The sequence below is a fragment of the Falco biarmicus genome, chromosome 3 (assembly GCF_023638135.1).
Source record: "Falco biarmicus isolate bFalBia1 chromosome 3, bFalBia1.pri, whole genome shotgun sequence".
In the NCBI taxonomy this organism is placed as follows: domain Eukaryota; kingdom Metazoa; phylum Chordata; class Aves; order Falconiformes; family Falconidae; genus Falco; species Falco biarmicus.
In genome coordinates this window covers 98,175,213-98,200,869 of record NC_079290.1, presented here as the reverse complement: position 1 = coordinate 98,200,869, position 25,657 = coordinate 98,175,213, and the positions used below count along the sequence as shown (strand labels likewise).

Here is a 25,657-nt window from a genome sequence, read left to right as displayed (position 1 = left end):
GGCCAGGTGCTGCCAGCGCGGCGGGCCCTGGTGCATGCCCAAAGCCGGGGGAGGCGCGGCGGGAGCGGGGACGAAACGGAAGGAGAGCCCTTGGCAGACGGGAGGAGAGAGGCTGCTGCGGGGCGGGGAGGGGGGCAGGGCAGGGCGACGGAGCGTGCTGCGCTGCGAGGGACCGTCGCCAAACTCCTCGCTCGAGTTGTGGCGCAGGGCTAGCGGCGACCTTGGCTACCGGGTCGCCGCGCTTAAATGCCCCCCAAAAAAGACAGAGACGGGAGGAGGGGTGGCGGGGCGGGGGGGCAAGGGAAGCGTGTGACGCTTGACCCGCATGAAGTGCTCAGCGAGGCCTGTTGCATGCGTTGAAGGCGGCGGGGGGCCGGGCGTTGCGGCTCATATCCCGGTTGGGAGTTCAGGCCAGGCCCTAAGCGGTGTATGTATGTATGTGTGTGTGTGCGTGCGCCCGTGTGTATATATATACACACACGCGCGCACACACACGCAGACATATATATTAAAAAAAAAAAAAAAAAAAAAAAAAAAAGAGCCAGGTCCATTTAAAGTTGCTGCCGGAGAGCTGTTCTCATTGGTTAGGGGGGAGCTGGAGGAGCGGAGACACACACGGTGCGTGCAGCCCTCGCTGCCGCCGCTGCTGCCGCTGCTGCCGCCGCCGGAGCCGCCGCCGCTGGAGTTGTCTCTGCCGCTTTCCCTGCTGCAGCGGCACAAACGTGACTTCCACCGGTTTGATTATTTATCTTCTCCTCTCGGCCCCTTTCCTTCTCCAAGATGTAACTACAGCTCTGACACTAAGGACCTGCAGATCGCTTAGGTGGCTTGAGAAAGAGAAAAGGGGATATCAAGGGCGTCGTTTTTTGTGTTTAGGGGGAAATTTTCCATTATAATGTTTCACTAAAGTGAATTTTTTTTTGTTTCCTTCGCATTCGTCTTTTTTTTTTTTTTTTTTTTTTTTTTCCCGTCCCCCATTTCTCGGATTTATTGCTAGGAGAATCACATTGTGAGGAAAGAAAGTCGGATTACAAGATACCACTACAAACAACCCCCTCCCCCCAGGATTTTTTCGTGGTTTTTTTTTTTTTTTTTTTAAATTGTCGCGGCTTTAATTCATGAAGCAATTGTCCCCTTTTGCAATCAGAATTTGGATACCAGAATGAGCAAAGAAAGACCCAAGAGGAATATAATTCAAAAGAAATACGTAAGTGGTCATAACATATATCATTTGACTCCCAGTTTTAGGAAATGGCAGTGAATGTCAAGTTTATCGGGAATCCTGCAGCTAGCAGGCTTTCGGAACAAATGTGATCCTGAATTTTATTTTTCTGTGGCGTGGCGGGGGAGTTTCCAAGGCCCCCTTTTAACGGGGGAGCCTTCTAGCCAGCTGGGTTATAAAACCCCATTTGTGGAGCGATTCCTCCGGTGAATAAATGTATTGACCTCAAATGACACAATCATAATCTAGTTTTAGATGAAAGGCGGGGAGCTCGGGGGGCTGCCGCGATCATGTCATGAAACTGCATTTTCAGGCGGTTTTGTTAATATTGCGCTTTTGCATGCGAAGGGAGGTATTTTATTTGATATTTTTTTAGATTTTTTTTAAATGATCTGCGTGTGTTCTGTCCCCGCCTGGCGAAGCGGCGGCGTTGGTTGTTGAAAGCCCTTTAAGTTGAAACCTAGTGTCTGGTTATGGCGAGCTCGTCTCTCGCACTAGCACATCCCAGCCCCTGGATGCGCTCGGCTCCGCCGTGCCACCGAGCCCCGCCGGCCGGGGGACGCGTGCCTGGGGCTGCCTGGGGGAACGGGGAAACGGGGGGTGGGGGTGGCTCGGTACGGTTTACAAAAAAAAAAACAAAAACATAGAAAAAACTAGTGATGATGGCTCGAAAATTTGGCCGACAGCAGTGCAGCCCGGGCTGTATTTCTGCCTGGCTTTATGCAACTGCTTAACCAATCCCTTGTAATTGTCTAATCCTTTAAACATATAAATGTGGATGGATAGTTGGATTTTTGTTCGTGCTCCAGTTACGTTTTGATTGGCGTAGGGGAGTTCTTTTTGCGTTTGGAAAAACTGAGGGGATTAGCCAAATATGCAGTAAAGCGAATAATAATTTTTATCTGCACGGTTTTAAAAAAATTCCTCGTTCGGGGGATATATACATATATATACGCACATCTAGCTAAATCTTTGCTTTTGGGTACGTTTGCTGCTAGGCTTTAAAAGTTTATATCGCGCCTGTCGCTTGTCCCGACGGTTTTCGGCGAGGGGCGTCCCTTGGCAGGGAGGAGGGTGACCTTCGGGACACTTTTCCTTCGCTATTATATAGATTTGGTAAAAACTGCAGTTGACTCCAGCTGACTGCCGCTATCGATTGCCCGCCCCGCTGAAACGCAGCCCGGGGGGGGTGGGCTGCGCGCTATGTCGGAGCTGGACCCCCCCTTCTCCCCCCCCCCCCCCCTCCGAAATTTCCGAATTAAAATACATCCGCATTGCAGAGGAGCTGGGAGCCCGGGGCCGGCGAGTTTAAAGTATTGCATCGAAACGGGAACGGCGGGTGGAAAGTCTGGCGAAACACGCGAGGCGTCCACGTTTCCCAGGCAGGCAGACAAAAGCGGGGCGGGGGGGGCCGCCGTGTTAATGATTAAGGGCGGGGGGGGGGGCGGGGGAGGGGGGGGGAATGTGGGGTGGGGGTGTGCGCGCGTGGCCGGGAGATCACCCCAAAGCGCTGCTCCCCCGGGCTGGCGGGGGCGAACAATGCGGCGCCGCTCCCGCACCGCCGGGCAAGGGCCGAGCGCGGCTCCCGCCGGCCCCGGGGGAGGCTCGGGAGGGACGGGGGCGAGCGCAGCGGGGGGGACAATGTGCCGCCTGCTCCCCGGGCGCAACTTCGGCGGCGGCGCTTGTTTTTACCCCCCTCCCTGCCCCCCCGGTTTCGTTGCGGGCGGCAGGGCTGGGGAGACCGGCGGGGCGCGCCTGGGCCTCGCTGAGAGTGAAGGGGCCCGAGGTGAGGCCTGCCTCGGCCACCGCCAGCCGCTTGCGCCACCGTCCCCCCGGTCACCTGCGGCGGCAGCCGGGCCCGAGGCCTGCCCCAGCGGCGGCGGGCGGGGTCGGGGCCTGACGGGGACGGCGAGGGGGACGGCAGCCCCCGAGAAGAGATGAGCGGCTTCCGCCAATGGCCGGGAAGCCGCGACCCCGACCCGGGTGCGGGAGATCACAACCGGCAGCCGCGCAGGGGGCGGGACAACAAAAGGGCCCGGTTGAACCGGCGAGGAGGCGGCCCCGGTGCGTGTTCCGGCCGGGCCGCGCGCAGCACCCGAAGGTCACGGGGCGAGGAGGAAACGTGCCACGCGTGTCCCCACGCCTCCGCGTGGGCGACGGTGACCGCCCTGACCTTCGGGTGCTGCGGCGGCCCGGCGGAACACGCCCGGGGCCGCCTCCTCGCCGGTTCAACCGGGCCTTTTGTTGTCCGCCTGCGCGGCTGCCGGTGTGATCTCCCGCCCCCGGGTCGGGGTCGCGGCTTCCCGGCCTTGGCGGAAGCCGCTCATCTCTTCTCGGGGGCTGCCGTCCCCTCGCCGTCCCGTCAGGCCCGACCCCGCGCCGCCGTGGGGCAGGCCTCGGGCCCGGCTGCCGCCGCAGGTGACCGGGGGGAGGTGGCGCAGCCGGCTGGCGGTGGCCGAGGCAGGCCTCACCTCGGGCCCTTCACCTCAGCGAGGCCGGCCGCGGGTCTCCCAGCCCTGCCGCCGAAGAATGGCTGGCGGGCCGCGGGGCCCACGGTGACCTGGCCGCTGAGGTGAGGGCTGCGCCGGGCAGGGGCGCACCCCGCCGTGAGGAGCGGGGCTCCGGCCGGGCGGCCCCGCAGCTGCCCAGTGGCGCTTCGGCGGCCCCGCGCCTCGTCGGGGCTTTGCCGTGTGGGGAGTGGAGCCGGCCCGCGCTGCTGCTGCTGCTTTTCGGCGTTTGCGAAATGAATTCTGAAAACAAAAAGGTGGTGAGAACAATGGAGTAAAGCCTGCGCGTTGCGGGCTGCTGTTGTGGGGGCTTGGCTCCCCGTGCCGTAAGTGGCTGCAATTAAAAGTTCTCTTAAACTTTGAGAGCGTTATCTTTTGCGACTGATAACCCAGGAATGAGGAAATCCGTGCGTGCATCTTTTCTCCCGTGCTTTAAGGACGCTATCAATTTTTAAAAGGACCATGGCTGACTCATACAAATCTTTCTTCTCACTTTACCCTCCTCCTTCGCAAACATCTTTACATATCAAATATTGCCTTTTGGCTCAGGCCTCGGAAAACTGACAGCTTTTGTAAAGCATCAGCCGAGAAGCCAGACTGCATTCAGTATGCGCTTGGAATTAATAGTTCTTAAATGAAAAGCTTTGAAGTCTTAAGTGTAATTTCACAGGTGCATTTTTCTGCCCGTTTTTGTGATGCTGAATAGCAAATCTGCTGTTCTTGCTGGCTTAGATCTCTGCGTATCGGACCTGGATTACTGTCTTAAAATACCTGCACAGTTCTGCTATGGTAGCAGATGGCAAAATATAATTAAGGAGTAATGTTGCTACTGTCTGTCACCTCGCGTGATTTGTTTCCTTGTCCTTGCAGAAGTAAAAGTGCTGTAGTCTGCCATGAGGTGACACGCTTCACCTACAGACGGCCTGGTAAGCTCCTCAGGCTGAGGGCCGGCAAGGCCTGTCCAGGATTAGCGTGCTGCAGACATCTGAGGAGAGCTCCCGGCGGTGCTGCAGCCTTTGAAACAATACTTTCTGCTTGAGTGTGCTTGTAGTGGGCTCAGGGAGTTTTGGAGAGGGATGGGAGGTGGTGACCATGCAGCAGCACCACCTCCTCCCCAGTCAGGGATGTTTCTTTGGGCAGGGGCCTGGCCCTGAAGCCCCAAGGCTTCAGCCAGAGCCTCCTGCCCTGCTTTATTTGCTGTGAGAGTTTCCTCGTTTCCTTCCTGCAGCCCCACAACTGCCAGCATGCTTTAAGTTTGACCACTTCCTACAAGAAGTAATGTAAATACACCGGTTGTAGCAGAGGTAGTATTCAGTGTACATTGCATCTTATTTCACATAACTTTCTGGAGCTTTCTTGTGCCGGGTCTTTTGCAGGCTTGCAGTAAAAGCACGCTCAACTTTTTTTTTTTTTTTTTCTTCCTTCCCACTGTGTGTGTAAATTCAGCTAACAGTGTAAGGGTGCTTGCTGTGCTGGAGATCTTGAGTTTGGGTTCCTCTTAACCTCCTCCTGGTCTCTTGAGACTCCAGCATTATGTTGTCAGTGGCTATAGGACAGCGTGTAACTAGAAACTAGTAATTAAAATCCTTCCTTTTTGAAGGAATATTTATTTTTTGCTATCAACAAATGCTTTACCCTGAGATGCTAACGGACTGCTGCTCACTCTGATGGACTGTGAGGCAGGAGGCTGTGTAAGATGCTGTCCAGAGTGAATTGTAATGAATCGAGGCCCCTGTGAAGAGTTTCTAATGTTCATTAAGCACTTCTACCTTCTCTTATGAGGCCTACTAACCCAGTATTAAAAGTATATTACCCCTTCCTTTTCTGTAAGTGTAAGATAACAGCTAATGTTACGCGTATGCTAAAGTGTGGTACAAACTCAGCTGATTCTGTGAGGCAGTAGCATTCACTCCATTTTATTGTCTGATGAAACAGAAGTCTAAATTATTTGCCTCGAGCTACATACTGTAACGGTGGCAGAGATGGAACTAATCTGTATTTCTGCAGCTTACAGGCTCTTGCTACAAGGCACAGCATCTGCTATACAAGGACTACTTTATGCAGTTCAAACTTTCTTCAAGATTTCCCCTCTCCCCAGTTATGTTCTGGACTGTTAGATTAACAGTATGTAATAACAGCAGCAACGACAAAAGAGATACATTTTGGTATGGATACTTGATTTATTTGAGTGATGATTATAGCCTGCAGCTGATAGAGACCAGTTGATACTGTGATGACTCAGCTGTGGGAGTATTACATAAAATAGGTCAATTTTTTAATCTCATAGTCTGAAGCTAAAGAGACTCCAGGTTTAAAATTTATATTTTCTTTATACACATTACTGATATTTCCTGATCTGAACGCAACTAAAAGTTCTTGAGGAGGAGGAAAATGGATTTTGGGGGTTGATTTGGGTTTGTAATGGTTTGATGGTTTGTTTTGTTTTTTTTTTCCCATTTATATTTTACAGTGACTGAATTCAATCAATTTGAACTTGGGGAGGGAGGGGAAACACCAGCTGCTTTCATTTCTAAAGTTTCCAGTTTGCAGCACTCAAGTGAAAGGGAGGCTTAAAGGTAATTTTAAAGTAGGGAAAGGAGAAGCAGAGACACGTTTATTATTTTTTATTTACCAGCACCCAGCTTTTGTGTTATTTAGCAGATGTGGAATTTGCAGAGGAATACATGCATTGCTGTGAAATCCAGATTTGCATTTTAAAAACGTGCCGTTTTTTCCCCCTAGTCCTTTGCATGGCTTTCTTCCCGACTATAAATGTAAACCAAGTGTAAATGATGCATTATTTGCCTTAGTGGGCAGACAGTCTGAAAACAATAGTGCTGATGGATTTGACTGCCTCTGTGTAAGATTAACGGGACATTAACTTTCAAGTCTAATAATGCAAATCTCAGTGTTGCCAAACCTGAGCTTTCCTTAAATGTTTCCTGGTGCTGATGGCTCTAAATGTCCCTATGCTACAGCCAAAACTTCAGCTGACGGTTTTTATGATCTAGCCCTTCACCTTCCAATACAGAGCCCCTTAACCTGTTGTTGTGACTTTAGACAAAAGGGTAAATGGAGTTTAATGTCCAAGTGAATGATGGGGTATGGTACGCATATACTTTTTATACATAGTACCATTTTTTATTTAAAGCATTTTAAAGTGGTAGGAAGCCACCAGGAAACTTAAAAGCTGCAAATCGCTTGTAAAATTCAGGTCTAGTAAGTGAGGAGTACTTGGCGCTGAAATTCAGATACAGGAAATAATATGCTTGCCAAAATGTATTTGGTGTTCTCTTAGATCTTTGATGGGTTGGTTGTTTTGCTGGCTCGTTACTACTGGGAATATTGGATGTGATCCTTCTTGGTTTTTAATGGGCAGGTTTTATTTGGGAACTCTTGGTTTTCATTTGTAAGGGTGGGTTTATTTCAGTCAGTCACAGAAACGTTTTCTCAATGATTCGGTAGGTAGAAGGTTTAAAACCATTTGCCATTTCACTTGCTCAGGTTCCACACTTTCCCTCATGTAATGACATCCTGTTCTGATGTTGTTCCTTCAGTAATCCGGCAGAGGCCTGGTATTTCCAGTGGTGGGCTGTGGGAAAGGAATAAACTGTTTAATTATAGCAGTGAGGGCTTGTTTGAAAATACGCTAGCTGTCTTCCCCTCCACGTGGGTTTTCTTTTTGTCCGTTGTTTCCTTATGCAGATCAAGGGTAAAACGCTGCTGTTCAACTTGCCCTGCAAGCGTGGCCACGCTCAGTGGCAAAGCTGAGCAGTGGCTGAGAGCATTGCCATGTGGAACGCAGTGTCTCGAGGCTCTTGGCTAGAGATCACGGCTCCCTGGTCTGCGAGCAGACGTATGGTGTGAGTGTACCCCATCTGCTCCCGTGCGAAGTTTATCGGCTTAATTTATGCTGCTGCAGAAAGCTCTTCAGAGTGACCAGCTTGGCTGAGCACAGAAGCAAGGGATAAAAAAAACACTCAGGTGGAAATCATCATTCCACTGTTTCACATGGGGAAGAGTAGCATGTGAAACTGCTTCAGCATTTGTGCAGCAAATCTCTCATCCTGAACTGGCGCATCATAAACCGTATCACTTATTTTTATCTGGGGGAACAAACCCTCCTTTAATCGGGCATAAAAGCAGGATTGTGTGATTAAAAAAAATGCAGTGAAAACAAAATGAGAGACCTATACTAAGGTCTCCTTACACTTTCTGCATCTAGGTCAGGCCTGTGGAGCAGGAGTAGTTTCTGGTCAGGTTCAGTTTAGTGGCTGTAGGGTTGCTACAGCTGCAGTCAGCCGTTTTGACAGTGCTAAAATCTGTTTAGCAAAAATGTGACGATGCCCCCGAAGAGTTGCATCACTTGAGGGACATGACTTAATCTTTTCTTAATGCCTCTCTTCTGTAATGTGTAATCTGCTTGGTCTGTCCTGCTTGGGTTCTTGCAGTCTTTTTTGCCCGGTTCTTCCCTTGATCTGCTCTGCAAAAAGTCAGCTTTGGATCTGTGGCTATTACTCTGTTGCATTTACTTCTTAAAGGCTAGAAGAAGTGCAAATAATAAGAATCGAGTTGACATACTGTGGCCTGTTGCTGTGCTTCGGGAGGGCTTGTGGTATTCACGTCCCAGCGCTCTGCTTTGAGTTCTTTGAGCTTGCTTCGCTGATCTGACATCTTTTGGATGACGTGATGGTTGCAGGAGATTAGCATGTTTTGGCACACGCATGCTATGATGACTGGCTAACGATATTTATAAAGCTCAAAAATAAACCATGGGAGCTCATTCTGACATAATCTACTAATCTTAGTTTTGCACTTTGATACTGTGTTGTCTGAGCCAAGTTAGGATAACTATATATTGCAAGCAATTCATTTTTAGCTTTGCTTGCAGATTAGTGTTGAAGCAATGCATGCTCTTAAATTAAGGATGATGGGAATGAGTTTGGAGAAATTATGGGCTCTTTCAACTATATGCATATGGAAATCAGCTCTGTGCATATTTTTAGAATGTGTTTATGTGTGTGGGTAGAGGTACATGTTCCCCAATATTTCTGGACAATGTTGTGTACTGGCATTTTGACATGATGGTTTTTTCCCTTCGCTGCCCACAGGAACAGGACAGTATTGTCTGCCCTTTCCCACATTTGTATTTTAGGGGAAGGACTTTCTCTTCTCTTTGAGGATTGTGCTTTATTTTCTTCCGGATAAAAAAAAATAAATAATCTGCTACTGCTGTGAGTAAACTTTAGTCTTGTGCTAGCCATTCTGCTAGTCACGCTGTATTTTGGGGAGTCCAACCAAGAGACTAAGCTTTTGAGGCTCCTCAGTGACAGAAATTAGGGTTTCCCCTGACAACTCCATTTAAACAGCTAAGAACAATTTTCTGGCTATGTTTGGGAATGGCCTGCATTTTTAAGAAATACAAAGAGGAACTTGCAGATGTAAGGCATGCAAGTCAAGTGAATTGCGATGTGCGAATATTTTTTGAGGTTGCTGCTAATGAAGTGAACGGAAACCATGAGTCTTGGCAAAGAGTCTGTCCCGTGTCTCACTGTTTGAGACACTTATCATTATTTTTATGAGTTGCATAATTTAGCATATAATTTTCTATGCTGTTCTAGAACTGGGGAGTCTTTAAGCCCCCAAAGCACACAGCCTAGAAATTGCATTTGGACTTCTAAGTTGCTGCAGGCTACCACCATATGTTTATAGTTTTTTTTTTTTCTTTTTATAAGGTACCTATTAGGCAGACTAAGGGTGATTTAGAGGAGGGATATGTTTCCTTCTTTCTCGCCTTTTTTATTTCATGGATATTACTTTCAGCCAGTTTGTCCCACAGAGTTCTTTTTGGTACATCAAAGTTGTAAGCCAAATCTCTCAGCTGCAGTGTGCATGCTAAAAACCCCGTAATACAAATTTCCAACCCTGCACGTATGCCAGATCAATTAACTTCTTAACTCAACTCAAGCTGAAAAGAAATAGTACCGCTTCTGTTTTTGTTTCAGCCCTGCAAAACTTGGTCCAGACTTTTAGGTTTACAAAACTCAAAGCCAAGCAAAAAGGTTTTCTGTTATTGTTTGTAAAGTTGACTGGTAACTAGGCCAGTGTTGTACATGGTTCCTTTTTCGGTGATGTTCCAAATGAACAGCCTTAATGTGAGTGCTTTTCATGGAAGGATGACATAGATGGATGCCTGAGATACAATTTTCTGATTGATGGTCACTTCCCCCCTCCCTTCTCGAAGCATAGTGATAATGATGAAAATTCTCATGGCCTATTCCCGTCGTGCAGGCTGGCTTTCTGAGACCAGGGAACGTCCCTTTCAGTTTTGGATATAAAGCAGAAGTTGATGTGTTGGAATAGTATTTCCTCTAACTATTTATTAAAAAGAGGTACTACACCCGAGTAAGATTGTAAGGAGAACAACGTAGTCTTTCTGCCACTGAGGCCTTTATCTTAAGTTTGAAAAGCTTTTACCAATGTTAATTTTTTTGTTCTAGTTATTCAACATATAATGGGGACACAGTAATACCACTTTGTAAGACAAGAGGCTTTGTGTTACTTAAAAGCTGGAGTTACAGCATGTTACAGTAACTGCAACTTGTGAATTATTTATAACTTGGAAGAAATAATGGTTGTCCTAATGGCAAATAATTTTGAAGCCGGCTTTTTCTTTTTTTCCAAGTCTGTCTGTGATGCCTTGAACGAATAAAAACTACCAAAAATAAGCAGTAACCATTGAGAGAAGCTGTCCTGTCCCCTTCTTCCTGTCTGTGGTGGAAATGTCCTGTGTGTAGCTTTTGCATTTTGCTTTTGGTAACAACATCATGAATGTGGAGACCTGTAAGCTGCCTTACGCCGTGTTTTGATGATCACTTTAAGCCTGAACTGCACTGAAAGAAGTGGTTTAGTCTTCCTCCGGCTCCCTGTTCCCCCTCTCTTCTGCAGGCCAACATGTGTACCAGGTGATAACTCCCACTGCAGACTGGGGACTTTCCAAGTTAAAACTGAACTGACAAAATGTGGTTGATTTTTAATGTGGATTCATCTAATATTGCAGTTTGTGATGTAGCTGTAAAAATACTTGGTCTGGGGAAAGTGTTGCAGGGACATAAAATGAAGTGGCACGGGAGGGGTAGGGTTGATTCTGTTAGCAATAGTGTGAGCTTAAATGGGCTGTGAAATTATGACTAAATAGGAGTCAAGATATATGTTTTATTTCCTAGCAAACAAAATTAGCTGTCCTTGTCTGTTCTAAGGATTGTTCGGGCATGGATTTTGCTGTACTGTCCTACTGCTAGAAGCATGGTGAATACTAAACAAGGTTGAAATGGAAGTTAGGCCATGCAGGTGAAAATGAAGCTGAAGGTGTTTGTGCCTGTGGTCATGGTAGTGCCGTGATCGTTTCCAAAGTGCTAAAATATGTTGGAAGAGGATTAAAAACATGCCGCTGTTCTTATGTGTTATGCTTGCTGAGGTAGGATCTGAACAATTTTAACCTTAAACAAGAAGAAAAAAGAGGAAGAAAATAAAATTAAGATAGCTGTGCTACTGGAAGCTGAGTTCCAGCACTAAACGTGGTAGAAAAAGTAGTACTCTTTTTAATTCAACAGCCACATGCACCCACCCCACAGCACAGGAGCTCCACTGTGGAAGTGAAGCCAGTGTAGCATTTTACTTTCTACCGCAAGGACTTGCTTACAGAAGGGAGTTCCTCCAGAAATTTCCCATGACTTTATTTGTTTTATTTCGTACTACTGAAGAACAAGCTCAGATGGCTTCTCTTGTTAAAACCACTTGTGTCTATCAAATGTGCAAGTGAACCAAAGTGCTGATGTATTTTTGCCCCAGGTTCCCAAGCAGTGTGAGAAGGCCAAACCATGTCAAATCAAGAAGCTATAAAAAACAAGGTTTCTTTTAATTAGAGGAACATCAGTATGTGGCATCACATGCCTTTTTCTCACCATAGAAGGCCAGCAGTGGTGACCCTACTGATCTTTCCTTCTTCGTATAGTGCTTTGGCCATATCAATACAACCAAAGAGCTGCATACAAAATAGGGTCACTGAAATTTATCAGGCTTAAAAAGTAGTTAAATGCTTTTTCTCTTCTTTCTTCCCCTACCTCCTCATCTTTAAATAGTCTGGTTTCAGTGCAGCCCTGCAAAGGCTGCTGTTTAGTGGCACAGTAAGGGAACGATGGGGCCCAAGGACCTTTTTGGCTTTGCTGCGGATTAAAAAGACGTGTGGAACTGCACCCTCAGTTTTGATCCAGCAAGGCGCTGTAGCACGTGCCTGTCTCGAATGTATGAATACTCTTACTGACGTCAATTGAAGTACTTGGAGCTTGTGAGTTAAGCACATGCCGAAGTGCTTTTCAGGGCTGGAGATTTTGCCATTCCTATGTAAGAGTGTGTGCAAGTATTTGCAGGCAGGAATGTTGGTTTTCTAAGAGGGTGATGGCCATTTAATGGTTTTAATGGCTTTACTAGATATAGTCCTGCCTGTTGGTTTTTCTGAACTGTTTCTTTTGCTTTTTGTTTTTTTTAGCATCTTCTCCTAGTATTTTATTTAAATGTATTAACTGTTTTTTTTCTTTTCTTGTTCTTCTCTTCATTATAGTGTGCATGTGTGCATAGTACGGGCATTTTTTAGAGTTCACCCCACTACCCTCTTGTCTTCCAGTCCCATGCTTTTCTCTTTCTCTCCTTTCTGTGTATTTTTCTGATTGGGCTCCTCTATCCACTTCGTCCCTGTCTGAGAAAATTACCTGTTGCGAAGCTGCTGCCATCTCTTTGCAAAAAAGCAAAACAAACTGTTGTTGCAGTATTATTTTCTTTTCCTGAAGGCCGGAGGGGGAGATGAGGAAAGGTTCCTGCAGTTCATTTTAGGGGCAGCTCCATAGGAAATAATTTAGAAGGGGAGGAATTGCACTGTTGCTACCTGCCTCTCAAGCCTGTGTGCAGAATTTGAGCGCTGGTTACAGAAAATACTGACTGTGTACTTACATTATGCAAGGCTCAGCAAACTGCTAATGCGCAAATACTGTGGAGGAAAAGTAGAACGTGGCCCTGCTCATCCCATTTTACAGTCCTTTTATGAACTTTTGGGAAATTGAATCCTGCTGATGTGAGCATTCAGGAAAAGCTAATTTCATAATTCACATACATTAAAGGCTTTTATTTATAAGACATTAATATTCATGCTCTTGCAGTCAAGAGCAGCATTAAGTGACATGACTGACCAGTCGTAAAAAACAGTGCATAGTTTCCATTATTGAAAGGATCTCTGCAATCTCCATTTGAGTATGACCTTCCGGAGTAATTACAGGTGGTCAGATGTCTTCCAGGCTAGGGGGCAGACCAGGTGTAATGATTTCTGGGCCCTGTTGCTTTGGAGAGCAGGAATACAGTTTTCAGCATAAATATCTTAAGAAAAGTATGGTCTCTTAACGTCTTCTGAGTAATGTAATTTCTTTATCTCATACTCAATATTTCATTATAATAATACTTGACCTGGCTCCTATGAAAGCTGGTAGTGTATCATGCAGAAGAAGGAAATGTGTTTATGATGTAGGTGATGATGGTTTTTTCCCTCGCAAGCATCTTTTCTTATACTCTTGTTGATTCCTCATTTTGTGGTATCATTTTATGCCTGTTACTCTTGCAGTCAAGGATGCAGTGAAATTAATTCCCTGTGGGCATTTTGGAAATTACAGGTTCACTAATTCAGAGGGAGGAGAGTGAAAGGAGAATAAACTATTCTTTCTTTCTTTCTTTCTTTTTCCCCTTTTCTTTTTTCTTTTGCTGACTTTTCTCAAATCCTGCCAGGGGTGAGTGTCATTTTTTCCCCTTACAGACAGCCCATCTCTTACTGCATTACAACCCCATGTCTTCTCATGCCTGATGACTGGTCAGGCCATTCCTGCGTGGGTCTGCCTCCTGGCCCAGATGGGACCCGGAGCAGTGTTCCTGCATGCACGCCTGCCTGTACGTGTCCTGCTTTCCCCTCTGGAATAGCATCGAGTTGACCACAGGGATTCCCTGGCAAAGTGGTCAGAAGCTTTTTAGCTTTCCAGAATATGTTTTTTCTGGAAATGCCTTTTGTTTCTTTCTTTTTCTGTCCTTTTCATGTCCCTGTTCACCTTGCATAACCATGAGTAGGTATGTAGCACTGACTGAGGGACTGCCTGGTTATCAGCTCTGTAGACTCCATCTCCTTCACATGAGCTCTTTTCAGAGGCGCTTCAAAGCATTGTCATTTTATTGCCTGCACGCTACAAGCGTGACTGCAGCTGCATCTGGGGCTTTGTCAGGGAAACAGGAGTGTGGTCGGGAGTGTGGTCGGCTCTGGAGAGCTAACCTGCCCTCTAGCACGGTTTGTGAAACCAAGGTTAGTATGATGTGAGAAAAATGGCCAGGATATGTATCCGTGATTGGAGTCCTGCTTGTGTGGAGGATGGCTTGCCCCCAGGTTCCTGGTTAGCTCTTACCACAGTCCCTGTCTTTAGCTATCTTGGCAATACTCTGCTGCTTTTACTTTTGGGTCCTCCCTCAGCATTGTGTTGTGGTCATACCTTCAGAAGATCAGCTCCAGCTTAGCTAACAGGGACGATACCTTAGGAAGGAAGTACCTCTTCATCTCTTGTAATGGAAGAGTATACATGAGCACGCTATGCTGTTGTCTTTGGAAGAAGACTTTGACGGTGTCTGTTCAGGCATGTTTTTGAAGGTATTCTGAAATTTGCTCTCAACTATCCTCTGTATAAATGATTTATCACCATTCTTCTGTTCCCATGGAGCAGTAAATCGCATCTGGGCTGAAAGGTTATCCTTTTCCCTTAAAAGGCTTCATACTTTTGCACAGCTTCTTCCTTTATTTCATGCTTTCCAAATGTCCAGGTATTTTTTTCCCACCAGAGAAAACTCAGTATTTTAATCAGGAACCAACATGTTACAAAGCTGAAGCAACATAGTGTAGCACTTCAGCTTTGAAAACTCATTCCTCCATGGAAGAATGTCATTGAGATAGTTCCAGCTGGTTTCCAAATTTCCAATCCACTGACTTTCTCAGTGATTAGATCACCTTCAATAAAAGCAAGGATCTGCAGTTGATCTGAGGGAGTTAATACATAGTTTAATTTCAACACACATGAATAATGTTAAGCCTATGCATAAACTAGTCTAGTTAAGGAGAAGAACAAAATAATAGGTGATCTCTTGAGGCAACCCTTTGAAACAAGATGTAATATCTTACAAATTTTTAAGCACGTAAGAAAGAAGATTGAATAGCTGGCATTGTTTGAGACAGAAGTCTGTAAGAACAATTCTAAGACTGGCTGACTGACCTACCATTCCGCTTAGAAACTAGGACAACATCTGGTAAAGGAAATCTGTTATACTGGACTAGTTATCAGGGCTTCTAATCCTGTCATAGATAAGAGAATATAAAACTGTCAAAACCAGGGGTTTATATCTGCATCTCCCAGGTTGCTGTCATTTTTGCATGGCTTTTTTTTTTTTTTCTTAAATTGGTTTGGTTGGTTGGTTCTGTAAGAAGGCCATAAAGAGATACCAAGGCTATTTCCACAACACCACCACCCTCAGGTCCTTGAAAGTGTCAGTGTCTGCTCTTGGGGTTACCTGTAGCAAAACTAGTTGTCTGCTTACATTCACGTATTTCATACTCTGTTCGTGCCATGGCATGAGAAAGTTCTCTGGAGCAAACTGTAATGCTATACAGCCTCATTTCGTGATATTTTCCAGTGCCTGCCTTGTCTAATGCCTATCTAAGTAAACCTTCTCAGCAATTCTGTGTTGGCGAGGTTGGTAATCTCACTCTTCTTTCTGTAGAAGATTCGTGTGTCTGGCGCTTCCTGGGCTAGGTTGAAGATCTGTGTTACTGTCACTTCGGAAAAGTACCTCTGCCCACGTTTTCTTTTTCTCGGCACAGCAGAGTGTCATTGTTATTGTCAGTTTAACTTTCTGATGTGGAGGACCAACGCTGATGTTACTAGGCCTTAATAAACAACCTACCTTTGGATGACTATTACTGTTGTGATAAAAATGATACAAGGTTGGTTCCTCATTGATTTATGCTTTTTGGCTGGCTTCCAGGATGAAACTGTAACTTCATTACACAAGAGTTTCAGAACAGTACAGAGTTGTCCATTTATTTTCTTCAACTGTTATTGAGCTGACAGCTTGCCTTTGGAGGGTCATATATTCAAAAGCTGCCAATTGGATCTTCAATTTAGCCAAACGTGGCACAGGGTCTGAAGTGCATTTTTTGCCTACTACCCATCCAACACCACCACCTTTCCCCTCCCCTTAACATTACCTTCTGCTCTCACTCCCTTTCTTCCCCTTCCCTTTCCCCCAGTTCCTCCTGCTGAAAATAAAGGCCTGGGAACAGAGGTAATGCCACAAATAAAAGGAATTAGGTTTTTTGCTGTTGCTGCCTGTAATTTTGGTTTCTGTTAATAAGACTTCAGTTTCTCTGGCTACATCAGTTCTGCATTGTGGAGAAATGCTTGGGTTTCAGAAATGGCAAATGGAAGATACTTTTCATCTTGCTATTTCTGCTAACCATACTCCTACCTCTTAAGTTAGCTGCTTATTTCCAGATTGCTCCTTGTGACTTTTGTTTTACTCCTGCTTCGTCAGTGCTCTCCGCTGCTTTTTTGGTACCTTTACTTGGGAAATCATTGTTTGAAAGCCTGTGTGAAGTCATCATCGTGATGTTTATGTATTTAATTGAGTAATTCTCTAGAAGAAGGTTAAACAAGTAGAAGACAAACTGTGCACAATATCTGCCTATATACTGCTTTAAATTAGAAAGTACTTTTCTGTTATGGTACCCAGAGAAATGGTTTCCTCACATTGAGAAACTGTGAGGATAGGCTTAAAATCTTCCTGTGTCAGTGGGATAGAGCCTTGAATTCTTCTGTTTTACACAGCTTAGCTGCTTTTTTTGCATGTCTCTGTGCATTCCTGGAAAAAGACATGTTTTTGTGGTTCGGTCTTAAAGAAGTGTTCTTCATAACTAAGCAAGATGAGCTGAATAGTCTTATTTTATAAAGTAGACAGCTCTACTTGGATTTCTCTGACCTGTCTTTTAAATATGATGTTAAATGCAATGGAAGAATAGACTTTCAGTTCTGAACCAGTGTGTTCTGCCTGTGGAAACTCTTTTTTCCGTTAATTACTTTCAAATTACTTCTCTCAAGGAATTCCTGACTCTCTTTTTCAGTACATATTTATGTACTTGTAAAACGGAAAAAAATTATAATCAATACCTGACTAAATAGTACTATTTAATGCATTAAGTTGCTTGCTTTAGTCCCGAAGGAAACTCTTAACAGTGGTATTAGATTAATGCATGCATGTGTCCATTTCCTCTAAGGGTCTGTCTCAAATTCCTTTTGATCTCAAGATCGATAATTTTGACAGTTATTTTAAATCTTTGCTGTTTATACATTACTTTTATAGAAGTTTGTCATATGTTTTGTAACTTTAATATGGATTATTTCTTAATTTTGCCTTGTTTCCTACTTAAGCAATATTCTGTAATTACCTGATTCACTGTGGTTGTGTGTAAATGAAACTATGAAATCTGTTGTCAATTAGCAATCAGTGTGGTATCCATATTTTTAAATGTTATAAATTGCCTATTAGAGCTAATTTTCCAGGGCATCTCTATCTCTGTTCCTAATGTAATGCAGAATATTTTACAATAATGCCTAGGTTAACAATGATAGTCTTGCTGTATTGTGCAAAAAAGGCTTCTGTGCAGACCCAGCTGGGTTTCAGGCTTAATTCATTGCTCTATGGTGGGATCACCACAGCTGCTGTGGGGCCTTTACAAATGCAAAAAAGCTGTCAGTGTTTGTTTCATCAGATGCATAAGTGATGAGGCCAAGTTGAGGAATCCATTCCAGCACGCGGTGTGCATGCTGGAGGCATTATTGTTTACAGAATTAGTGTCTTAATGCTTTAAAATACATGGTGCGTGTTTTGCCTTAGAGCAAAATGTCTCAGGAGTGAGATGGTTTAAGGACCCTCTTCAATTTAGTCCCCTCTTGTTTGCCCTGACTCATGTAAACGTGCGTCTGAATTGCTGCACTGTACCTGCCTTGGTCACAAGTAATTCAGTTCTACTCCTGTCATGTGCATCGTTTTTGCTAATACTTTGATTATCGTACGGAGTCACAATTAAATAATTGCACAGCTTTAATGCAGATCCCCCTCCCCCCCCCCTTAATTGTCAACCAGAGGAGTTGCGCTAACAGTCTCCTATGGTCACCAGAAGTCAGAATACTTCTTTTGGCTGTCAAGGCTTGAACGAGGTTCCTTCCAGCCAATTAGAGAGTAACGATGATTGGTTTCAGAGGGTGCTGCTTAAGAATGCAAAGCATGCCTCTGTGGTGGGGCCGAGCACACAGCTCCTCTGCCCGTTCTCCTTTGCTTTGCTTGAGGTTCTAGGGATGTAATACGGAGTAGGGCTTTGGCTTACGTGATGCAAAGCTTTTGAGGGATAGAAGCGGGGTGTCTGTGTGTGTGTGTTGTGGGGGGGTGTTCAGGTTTTAAATTGTTTTCCTGTGGGAGCGTTCATCTGATCTTCCAGTCTTTGTTGCAGTCTGTTGCCTGCTAGTGTGAGGTTTCATTAGGGCACACCACCCTTCCCCGTATCATGTAACTCCACTGATAATAGGCATTGCAGGAATTTTAACTAATGTGCTGTTTAAGCCATCATCACTATGATTTTATTAAATGTGCTTGCAGCGTGGAATTTTGCTAATGCTGTAGAGTGATCTGTTATGCAAATTGAATGTAAGAATAGGCTAGTGGGGATTTGTTGTCTGCATATTGGAGACCCGTCTTTTGCATTTGGAAATGAAATGAGCTAAATGGTGTCAGTGTAGGCTGCTGCTGAAATGTTTAGGCAGCCTTTGCTTCCCTGGTTCGCCGGAGGGAATGAGTTTGGTTTGTAGGGAGGCCAGCCTGTCTGGAAGCATGCTTGCTCCTGGTACTTGCTGGACATGTATGGGGTGAGTTGAACAACATGAGTGTAGGGTAGCTTAGGCACAGTTGTATACAAATTAAATAGAGATTTATGGTGGCTGGTCGTCATGGCTGGGCAAAGCTGTGTTCTTGCTAAAGGTCTTCTGCCAATAATGCAGGCAGATTCCTGTGCCGGATCAAACAATTAGTTCAGTGCACAACTGGTAGTATCCATGTTTGTTGGCTAAACCGTTGGCCTGTGGCTAAAGCAGCGCTTTTCAGGTGTGACAAGGAGTCCTGCCAGGTGAAGGTGGGAAGGCAGGGAGCCTGGCTTTGTTTCCAGATACGTTGCTTCACTGAGGCACATGAGCTGCTGTAACCCAGCAGACTGGAGAGAAGGAATCGCCTCCTCCCTGCGCTTGTTGCTGCTTTCCTGGCCTCTATTATTTTAAGGCTCAGGCTCAAAAGATGACCAGTCTCCTCTTCTTGTGCTGGTCCAGGGAGCAAGTTGCTTGCAGCGCTCCCTTTGCCAGTGCTTTGTAGCTAGAAAAGCAGCGGTGGCCGAAAGAAATCCCCACTTGGCAGCTGGTGCCCTCCGTCCCTCCCTTTCCTGCACCTCATTTAGAGTCGCTGTAAGCGTTACCATTTATTTCCCTTGGAGTTTCTGCTGCTGTTTTATTATTTGTTGTTTGCTGCGGGGCTGGCACTGGTGGTGGTGGGGCTGCTTCGGGGCTGCTGTGCGGCTGTAGCGGCAGCAAGCACTTAGGCAGGGCTTGGAAGGGCTGTGCTGTCAGTGCAGGGTCTGTCCCTCCGGTCTATAAATTGGGGGAGGAAAGTGGGCTTTAAACTGCCGCTGATGAAACTGCAGCATAGCGCTTTCCCTTGACAGAGGTGGAAATGGATTGAATGTTTCTGAGGGAGGTGGTTTGAAGGAAAACCAAAACCTTGACAAAAGGTCTGCCTGTTTTTTAACATCAGGGTGCTCATGGTGCAGTGGTTTGGCTTTGCATGGATGGAAATAAAGTGCTTGAGCACATCATGGGGTACTTGTATTTTGGGGTGCAGTGCAGTTAAGAGCAGCCTTCGGTGATGCCCGTGCAGGCAAGGCTGAGCTGGGAAGCTGCTGGTTTTGGTGTGTGCATGGTGCGGTGGTTGGGCTGCAGCGCATTGGAAATGTGCTTTTGTGAGACACAGGGAGCCTTCTCGGGCAGAAAGCGAGTGCTGGAGTGCCAGGAGATGAGGTTTGTGCCTGTGATGCGGCTGTGGCCCGCACGCAGCTGCTCGCATGTCCGGTCCCTGCACACAGTGGCCTGAGATCAAGCAGGGATGAGGCTTCTGTGCTGCAGGGGACACTGAGAAGAGGCCAAATTCTGTCCTGAATGCCACGAGTGCTCCCTGAGGGGGTGGGGGACAGGCAAGCTGCCTCCTGAGGTCTCCCTCAGCTTTATTTTTCCTCTCTATGCTCTTCTGTAGGTTGGGTGGCAGAAGCAAGGAAACAGCTATTAAATCCCAAAGGTGGAAAGAGCAGAAAGGGCATGTGTCTTTTTCCCTTTCTCCCAGGGCAGGCTGCCTGCGCTGCCTGCAGTCCCCGGGGTGGCTCCTACTCCTGCCGCATCCCTGCCCACCACAGCATCCTTGCTTCCGCTCTGAGTCCCGGCTGACCCTGGAGTTTGAGATTAGGGTATAGAGCTGCTTCATGGGAATATTTTAAAAGTGAAACCAAATTATCTACAGTATAATTTCTTCTTAAAAAAACCCACCATGTGTTGTTGTATAACTAGGCTTTAGAAAACCTCAATTTTTGAGCCAAATAGACCTTGTGGTTTCCTGTTGCCCTTTGGGTTCTGGTACCGTGCCAAATCATGTTTGTAAAGAAAACACTTTAGTAGTTAGACACAGCCTTGGATCATTTAGCTGTCCTGAAAAATGCAGTAGTAATGCTTTAGGTATAATAAGCATTTTTATTATTCTTATTTAAGATTTCTCCCCCCATTCCGGTATGTTAAGCCACTAATGAGGAAGTAATGGAAATTGGGATTTCAGCTTTATGTTTAGACTTGTAAATGCATTGGCTTCTGAAGTAGTCTTGTCAGTGTTAACGCAGATGTTTGCTGTGCCAGTGTCGGGAACCTATTTCATGATAGGAGGCTGTGTTAAGCAATTGTCCCCTTGCTGGTGAATTGGCTCTTGATGGAGATTCAGAAGAGCTTATTTTAATTAGGCTTTGTTTGAAAACATGGCTCAATCTACTAATTGAGGTAGGTGCTACTTCCCTGTGGACTTCTCACAGTGTTAATGCAAAATTGCTGGATATTTGCTTTTTAAGTATACTACTTCTTCTGTCCTGTTTGTATGAGAAAAAGACGATTGTGCAGCAAGAACTTTGCATTTTATATTAGGAAATGAAAAAAACCTTCAAGAAGCACATGGTTAAAAACAGTATTTCAAAATGCTCTACTGGGAAGTTGGATTTTGGATGAGGAACATGGAGGTAATGTGGTGTCACTAATGAACCACCAAGGCTTTGGAGGCAACGAATTGGTCTTGGGAAAGCGGTAGTCAGCACTGAAAACACTGGTGCTTGCTCCCTGAGGTGGTACATGGCTTTTTGCTTGATACCCACCATTGCCAGTGTGCTCACCTCTTCCTGTGATGGTTTAACGTAGGAGAGAACTGCTTTCCGTGCTTCAGTTGACAGAAGGCATGTTAATATGTGGCTGCCCAGTCTGCTTTTCTTTTAAATAGCTTAGCTGACGTCCAAGGATGAGGGAAGTACAAAACAAACTCTGAAAATCTTTCAGATGTTTTAATTAAAAGTGATGGAAGTGGAGAATTAGAGCTGCTTCTGTGCTAGGATGGCTTATTCAAACATGCAGCTTAACCAGTTAGACTGCAAGGTGGAAAATGCTAGAGATTGTGTATCTGAATTAAGCAATTTTAATTTGGTCTTTCATCTGTGTCATTACCGAGGGATATCCTGCAGGCTGGTTTAATGAACTCAATCTAGAGGTGTGTAGAGGCACATCTCTTTGCTTGACAGCAGCAAGATGGCATGCTATGACTGGCAGACATATCTTCAGCTTGTGTAATTGTCTGCTCTTGTCATATGATGACAAATGGAGCGATGATCATATTAAACAACAAAAAAGTTCAAAGTAACACGAAGGCTCTGAATAAACTCTTGGAATCAAAGAGATTCTCACATGACAGCATGTCAGCATGGGTATTTTTAGCCTGAATTAATGCAGCTATAGGAAACTCCCCTCCCCCAGAGAAGTATTACCATGTTAAGTTAAATGTCAGTCAGAATTTTTAGTCTAAATTCTCCACTTCCTACAGGTGTGGGAGCTTGTCTTGTCAGTGCTCAGACTGTGCTGCACATGCAGGCAAGGAAAAAACTGTCCCAGGTCAGGAGTTTAAAAAATAAATTAGTAACTGAAGTTTGTCTGTAGACTGACAAATCTTGTTGGTTTTTTTTTTTTTTTTAATAAGTCTCTTCCAAACCCAGATGCAATAAGGATGAGATCATGCAGAAAAAATTCATCAGGAACGGAGCATAGTTTGGAGTTTTGGCAAATATGTTTGAGGGGAATATAAATGCCGCCCTTTTCCCTTCTATCCATCTATCCAATTTTCTCTCTTGTCATGGATGCAAGCTAATGCACTTCTGTGCATTATGGTATGAGGCTTTAAGTTTTGCAGAAGAAACTGTCTTTCTGATGAAGTCTGGAGTCAAGTGTCATGTGAAATCATGAGAAATATTTTTCCTTTTGTGAGTAAGAGGATTCTGCAGAAGGGAAGTACCCTAGAAGTACCCCATAGAGCAATGGGGAACAGGAGCTGCAAAGTAAAGAGCTAAGGGGACGGGAGCTTTTTAATTCTTTTTCTTCTTTTTTTTAAATTTTCCTCCCCCACCCCAGAACTGGGACTGCGTAGTTAACGAGGGGGGAGGGGCGGGGAAATGAGTGATAAAGATTACCACCTGTATTTACTTCTTGGTGCATATAGTTCCACTTTTGTTAGGTTGGTATCTCTGTCACAGTTTTAATTAGCGTGCCCCCCCCCCCCCCCCCCCCCCCCCGGTCTTCTGATAGGGAAAAAACATTTCCAGCAATTAAAAAAACCACATACGGTACCACATGTGGCCAGAGTAAAGCTTTTTCTTCTGAATGCTTTCTCCATAAACTTCATAGAAAATTGCTTTACTTCTAGATTGCCATCCTTGTGCGGTATCCTGGCCCCAACAGCACAGTTTAGATGCTGTTCTCCAAAAAGACCTTTTCAGGGCAGCTGGCCTGGAGCTGGGTTTTGTTGCCACAATGGCTATGGGGAAACGCCGAGTGCCCAGCCCAGAATTCAACAGTAGTCATCTCAAAACCGGTCTTAAATATGGCCTTTTTTCCTTATGCGTAAAAGCTTTTTCCCTTGTCAGTTGAGTTAGTAAGTGGCAGGAAAATGCTTCGTCTTTGTGATTTCTGAAGTATCCTTAGTTTACTTTTGGTATTGAAAATTTTGACTATGGTGGTCCCATAGTGGTTTAATTGTAATGAGAATAGCGCTTTGCACATGTACGCCTCATTAGCTGGTACAGCTGGGACTCTCAATTTCAGCAAAAAAGTAGTCTTAGTCAAAAGAGTGCCTATGTAAAAATAGCACTGCACTACTCAACAGTTAAACCTGCGTGAAATATGTCACTTCACTAAATCTATGTGTATCAAGTCTCTTAATGCATTGACAGTTAATTTTTATTAGCTGTTTTATTTTTAATATTGTGCAACTTCCACCTTTGCAGAAATTACATGTAGCTGCTGCTTTGTTGCAAGTATGAGTAAGGTCATATCCATATCAAGAAAATGTGTGATGTTAGAAAGCTAAAGTATAATTATGTACCTAGTTTTGGACGTAGTTCCTTGTTCATTTTTTAAAATGTGCTAATGAAGTATTTTCCCATACAGATAAGAGGCAAAGGAGCAGGACTCGGTTTTGACTAGTGCTCATTTAAATGCTGAATAGCCTGAATATTAGAGTTGTTGTTGCAGCAAACAGGTTTTATTTGCATTCTCAGAGCTACAGAAAAATGATTTCACTTTTTTAGTACTGATACATTTTGATATAAAGAGTCATGAAGAGCTGGCAAACCTGGACTCCACATTGGTGCCAAAGCATCCAAGTATAGATGTACCTTAAGATACTGCCTTAACCCTCTTCTTAGTAGAGGTGAAAATTTAGGAGCCGAGTTGGTGTAGCTTAACAAAGGAATAAAGCTTATTTGGCCTATTTGCTTGTTTTATGGCTTGAAAAATAGCTGGTAGATTAATCAGAGGCAGGATTCAACATTGGGACTGTTCATTCAAAGGCGACAGGAAAGATGGAGACAGGTTGTAGCGGGCTTTAGAGTGTGAAACAGCAGAGAAAAGGGAATCAGTCAAGAATTGCAAAGATGCAAGTGACCGAGCCAACACAGTAGTTATAAAAATGATTTCTGTGAAATATTCTGATGGAATTCATCAATGTGGTGTGAAAGAATATTGCAGTAATGGGGAAAGAAAAGAGTGAGAGTCTTTCATAAAGCATTTTAGCTCTGAGGAAGATTTGTGTCTGTGACATTTTGCAGGAAGAATTGGCAAGATTTGTCCCTGGTATGAATACTAGTGCCTGCAGAGGGGTTTGAAACACTTGATAGCCATATTGTATTTTGAGTGACAGGTAGTCAGTCGGCAAGTTGCAGGGTTTAACAGAACTGTTCATGAAGTTGTATGCAGAAAGGTGGGGGCTGGTTCTGTTATGAGTCTCCCAACAGTAAGGGGAAGAGATTGTCAAGTCTTTTTAAATCATCTGTCTCCATTTTGACTACACAAAAAGAGTATGTTTGGAAATGATGCAGGCAGCATCTTCAGGGACACTAGAAAATAGCATGTTTCTTGTGGTAAACAGTTGATTTACTCCACATCTCAGCGATTGTTTCCATGTTGGTACATTTTTATGCAAGCCGGTGGCTTACATGTGGTGGGTGCTATTATTGACTGGCTTGCCAGTACGCAGTCAAGTGCTCTTGGTTAACACCACTCGTCAACCACTTGTGTAATTGCCATGTGTTGGTCGGGATGGTTGCGTAGCATCTTGCAGTTGAGCAGCATAAATTCGGAGTTAGCTGTGCTGGAGGGGATGCATCTTCTCTGGTCAGCCTCTCCTTTTCCTAATTTCTGTTACTAATGAGGTATATATGTGTGCGTATAATATAAGTGTGTGTACATATAGATGTATGTGACCCAGCTGAGGTGGTTTGAGGTTTCTAGCAGTTTGAGAGGCCAGTGGGAAAGCTCCTGCAGGTTGATGCAGGGAGGCTCTTTGGGAAGGCAGCTGCTACAAGGTTTTTTGTCTGTCTTCCCATTTCATTCATCCATATCCATTTAGATGGCTTTTACCCTTCTTTCTCTGTCCGTAATAACTCTTCTTACTCTTCTGCCATACCTGTATCCTTCAGATTGTGTGGTAGGAATGTGGGATTATGGGATCACAGCTGGATTAGATTGCCAGGCTTTATGCTAGCCATCTCATACATATGACAAGAAGAGATTGTAAGCAGGGCTGCATGCCTTGTTATTAATCTTAGTTCAGGACTGTATAAACAAACATGTTAAACATTTGATTCTTCAAAATCATAGGCTTTATCTTTCCCTCTGCCTCTCTAGTCTTTCTCCTTCCTTTCATCTTCTGCCTTCACTTTTCCACATAAATTCTTCTCCATAGTTTCAGCATAAAAATTAATCTCCAGACTTTCAGAAAAGGCTTAGGGGATTCTTAGCCCCATAGTTGATGCATTTCAATGTGTGACTGCTATTTACTTTACACCGGCAGCCAGGACTCCCAAAGCTCTTCTGGATCACCCGTTGATTCCAAGCTGGTCGCTATGACCAACATACTGATT

The 25,657-nt window shown here is 44.9% G+C and overlaps 1 protein-coding gene across 1 annotated transcript in view; it reads left to right on the top strand.

Annotated features, from left to right (window-relative positions):
- Window positions 1–524: 524 nt before the first annotated feature.
- LOC130145753 (protein Jumonji-like) overlaps window positions 525–25,657 on the top strand; it is a 116,377-nt gene continuing 91,244 nt past the window's right edge. The window contains exon 1 of the mRNA XM_056331041.1: window positions 525–1,207. Coding sequence (XP_056187016.1) covers window positions 1,163–1,207 — 45 coding nt within the window. The 5' untranslated portion in view covers window positions 525–1,162. The remainder of the gene's footprint in view (window positions 1,208–25,657) is intronic.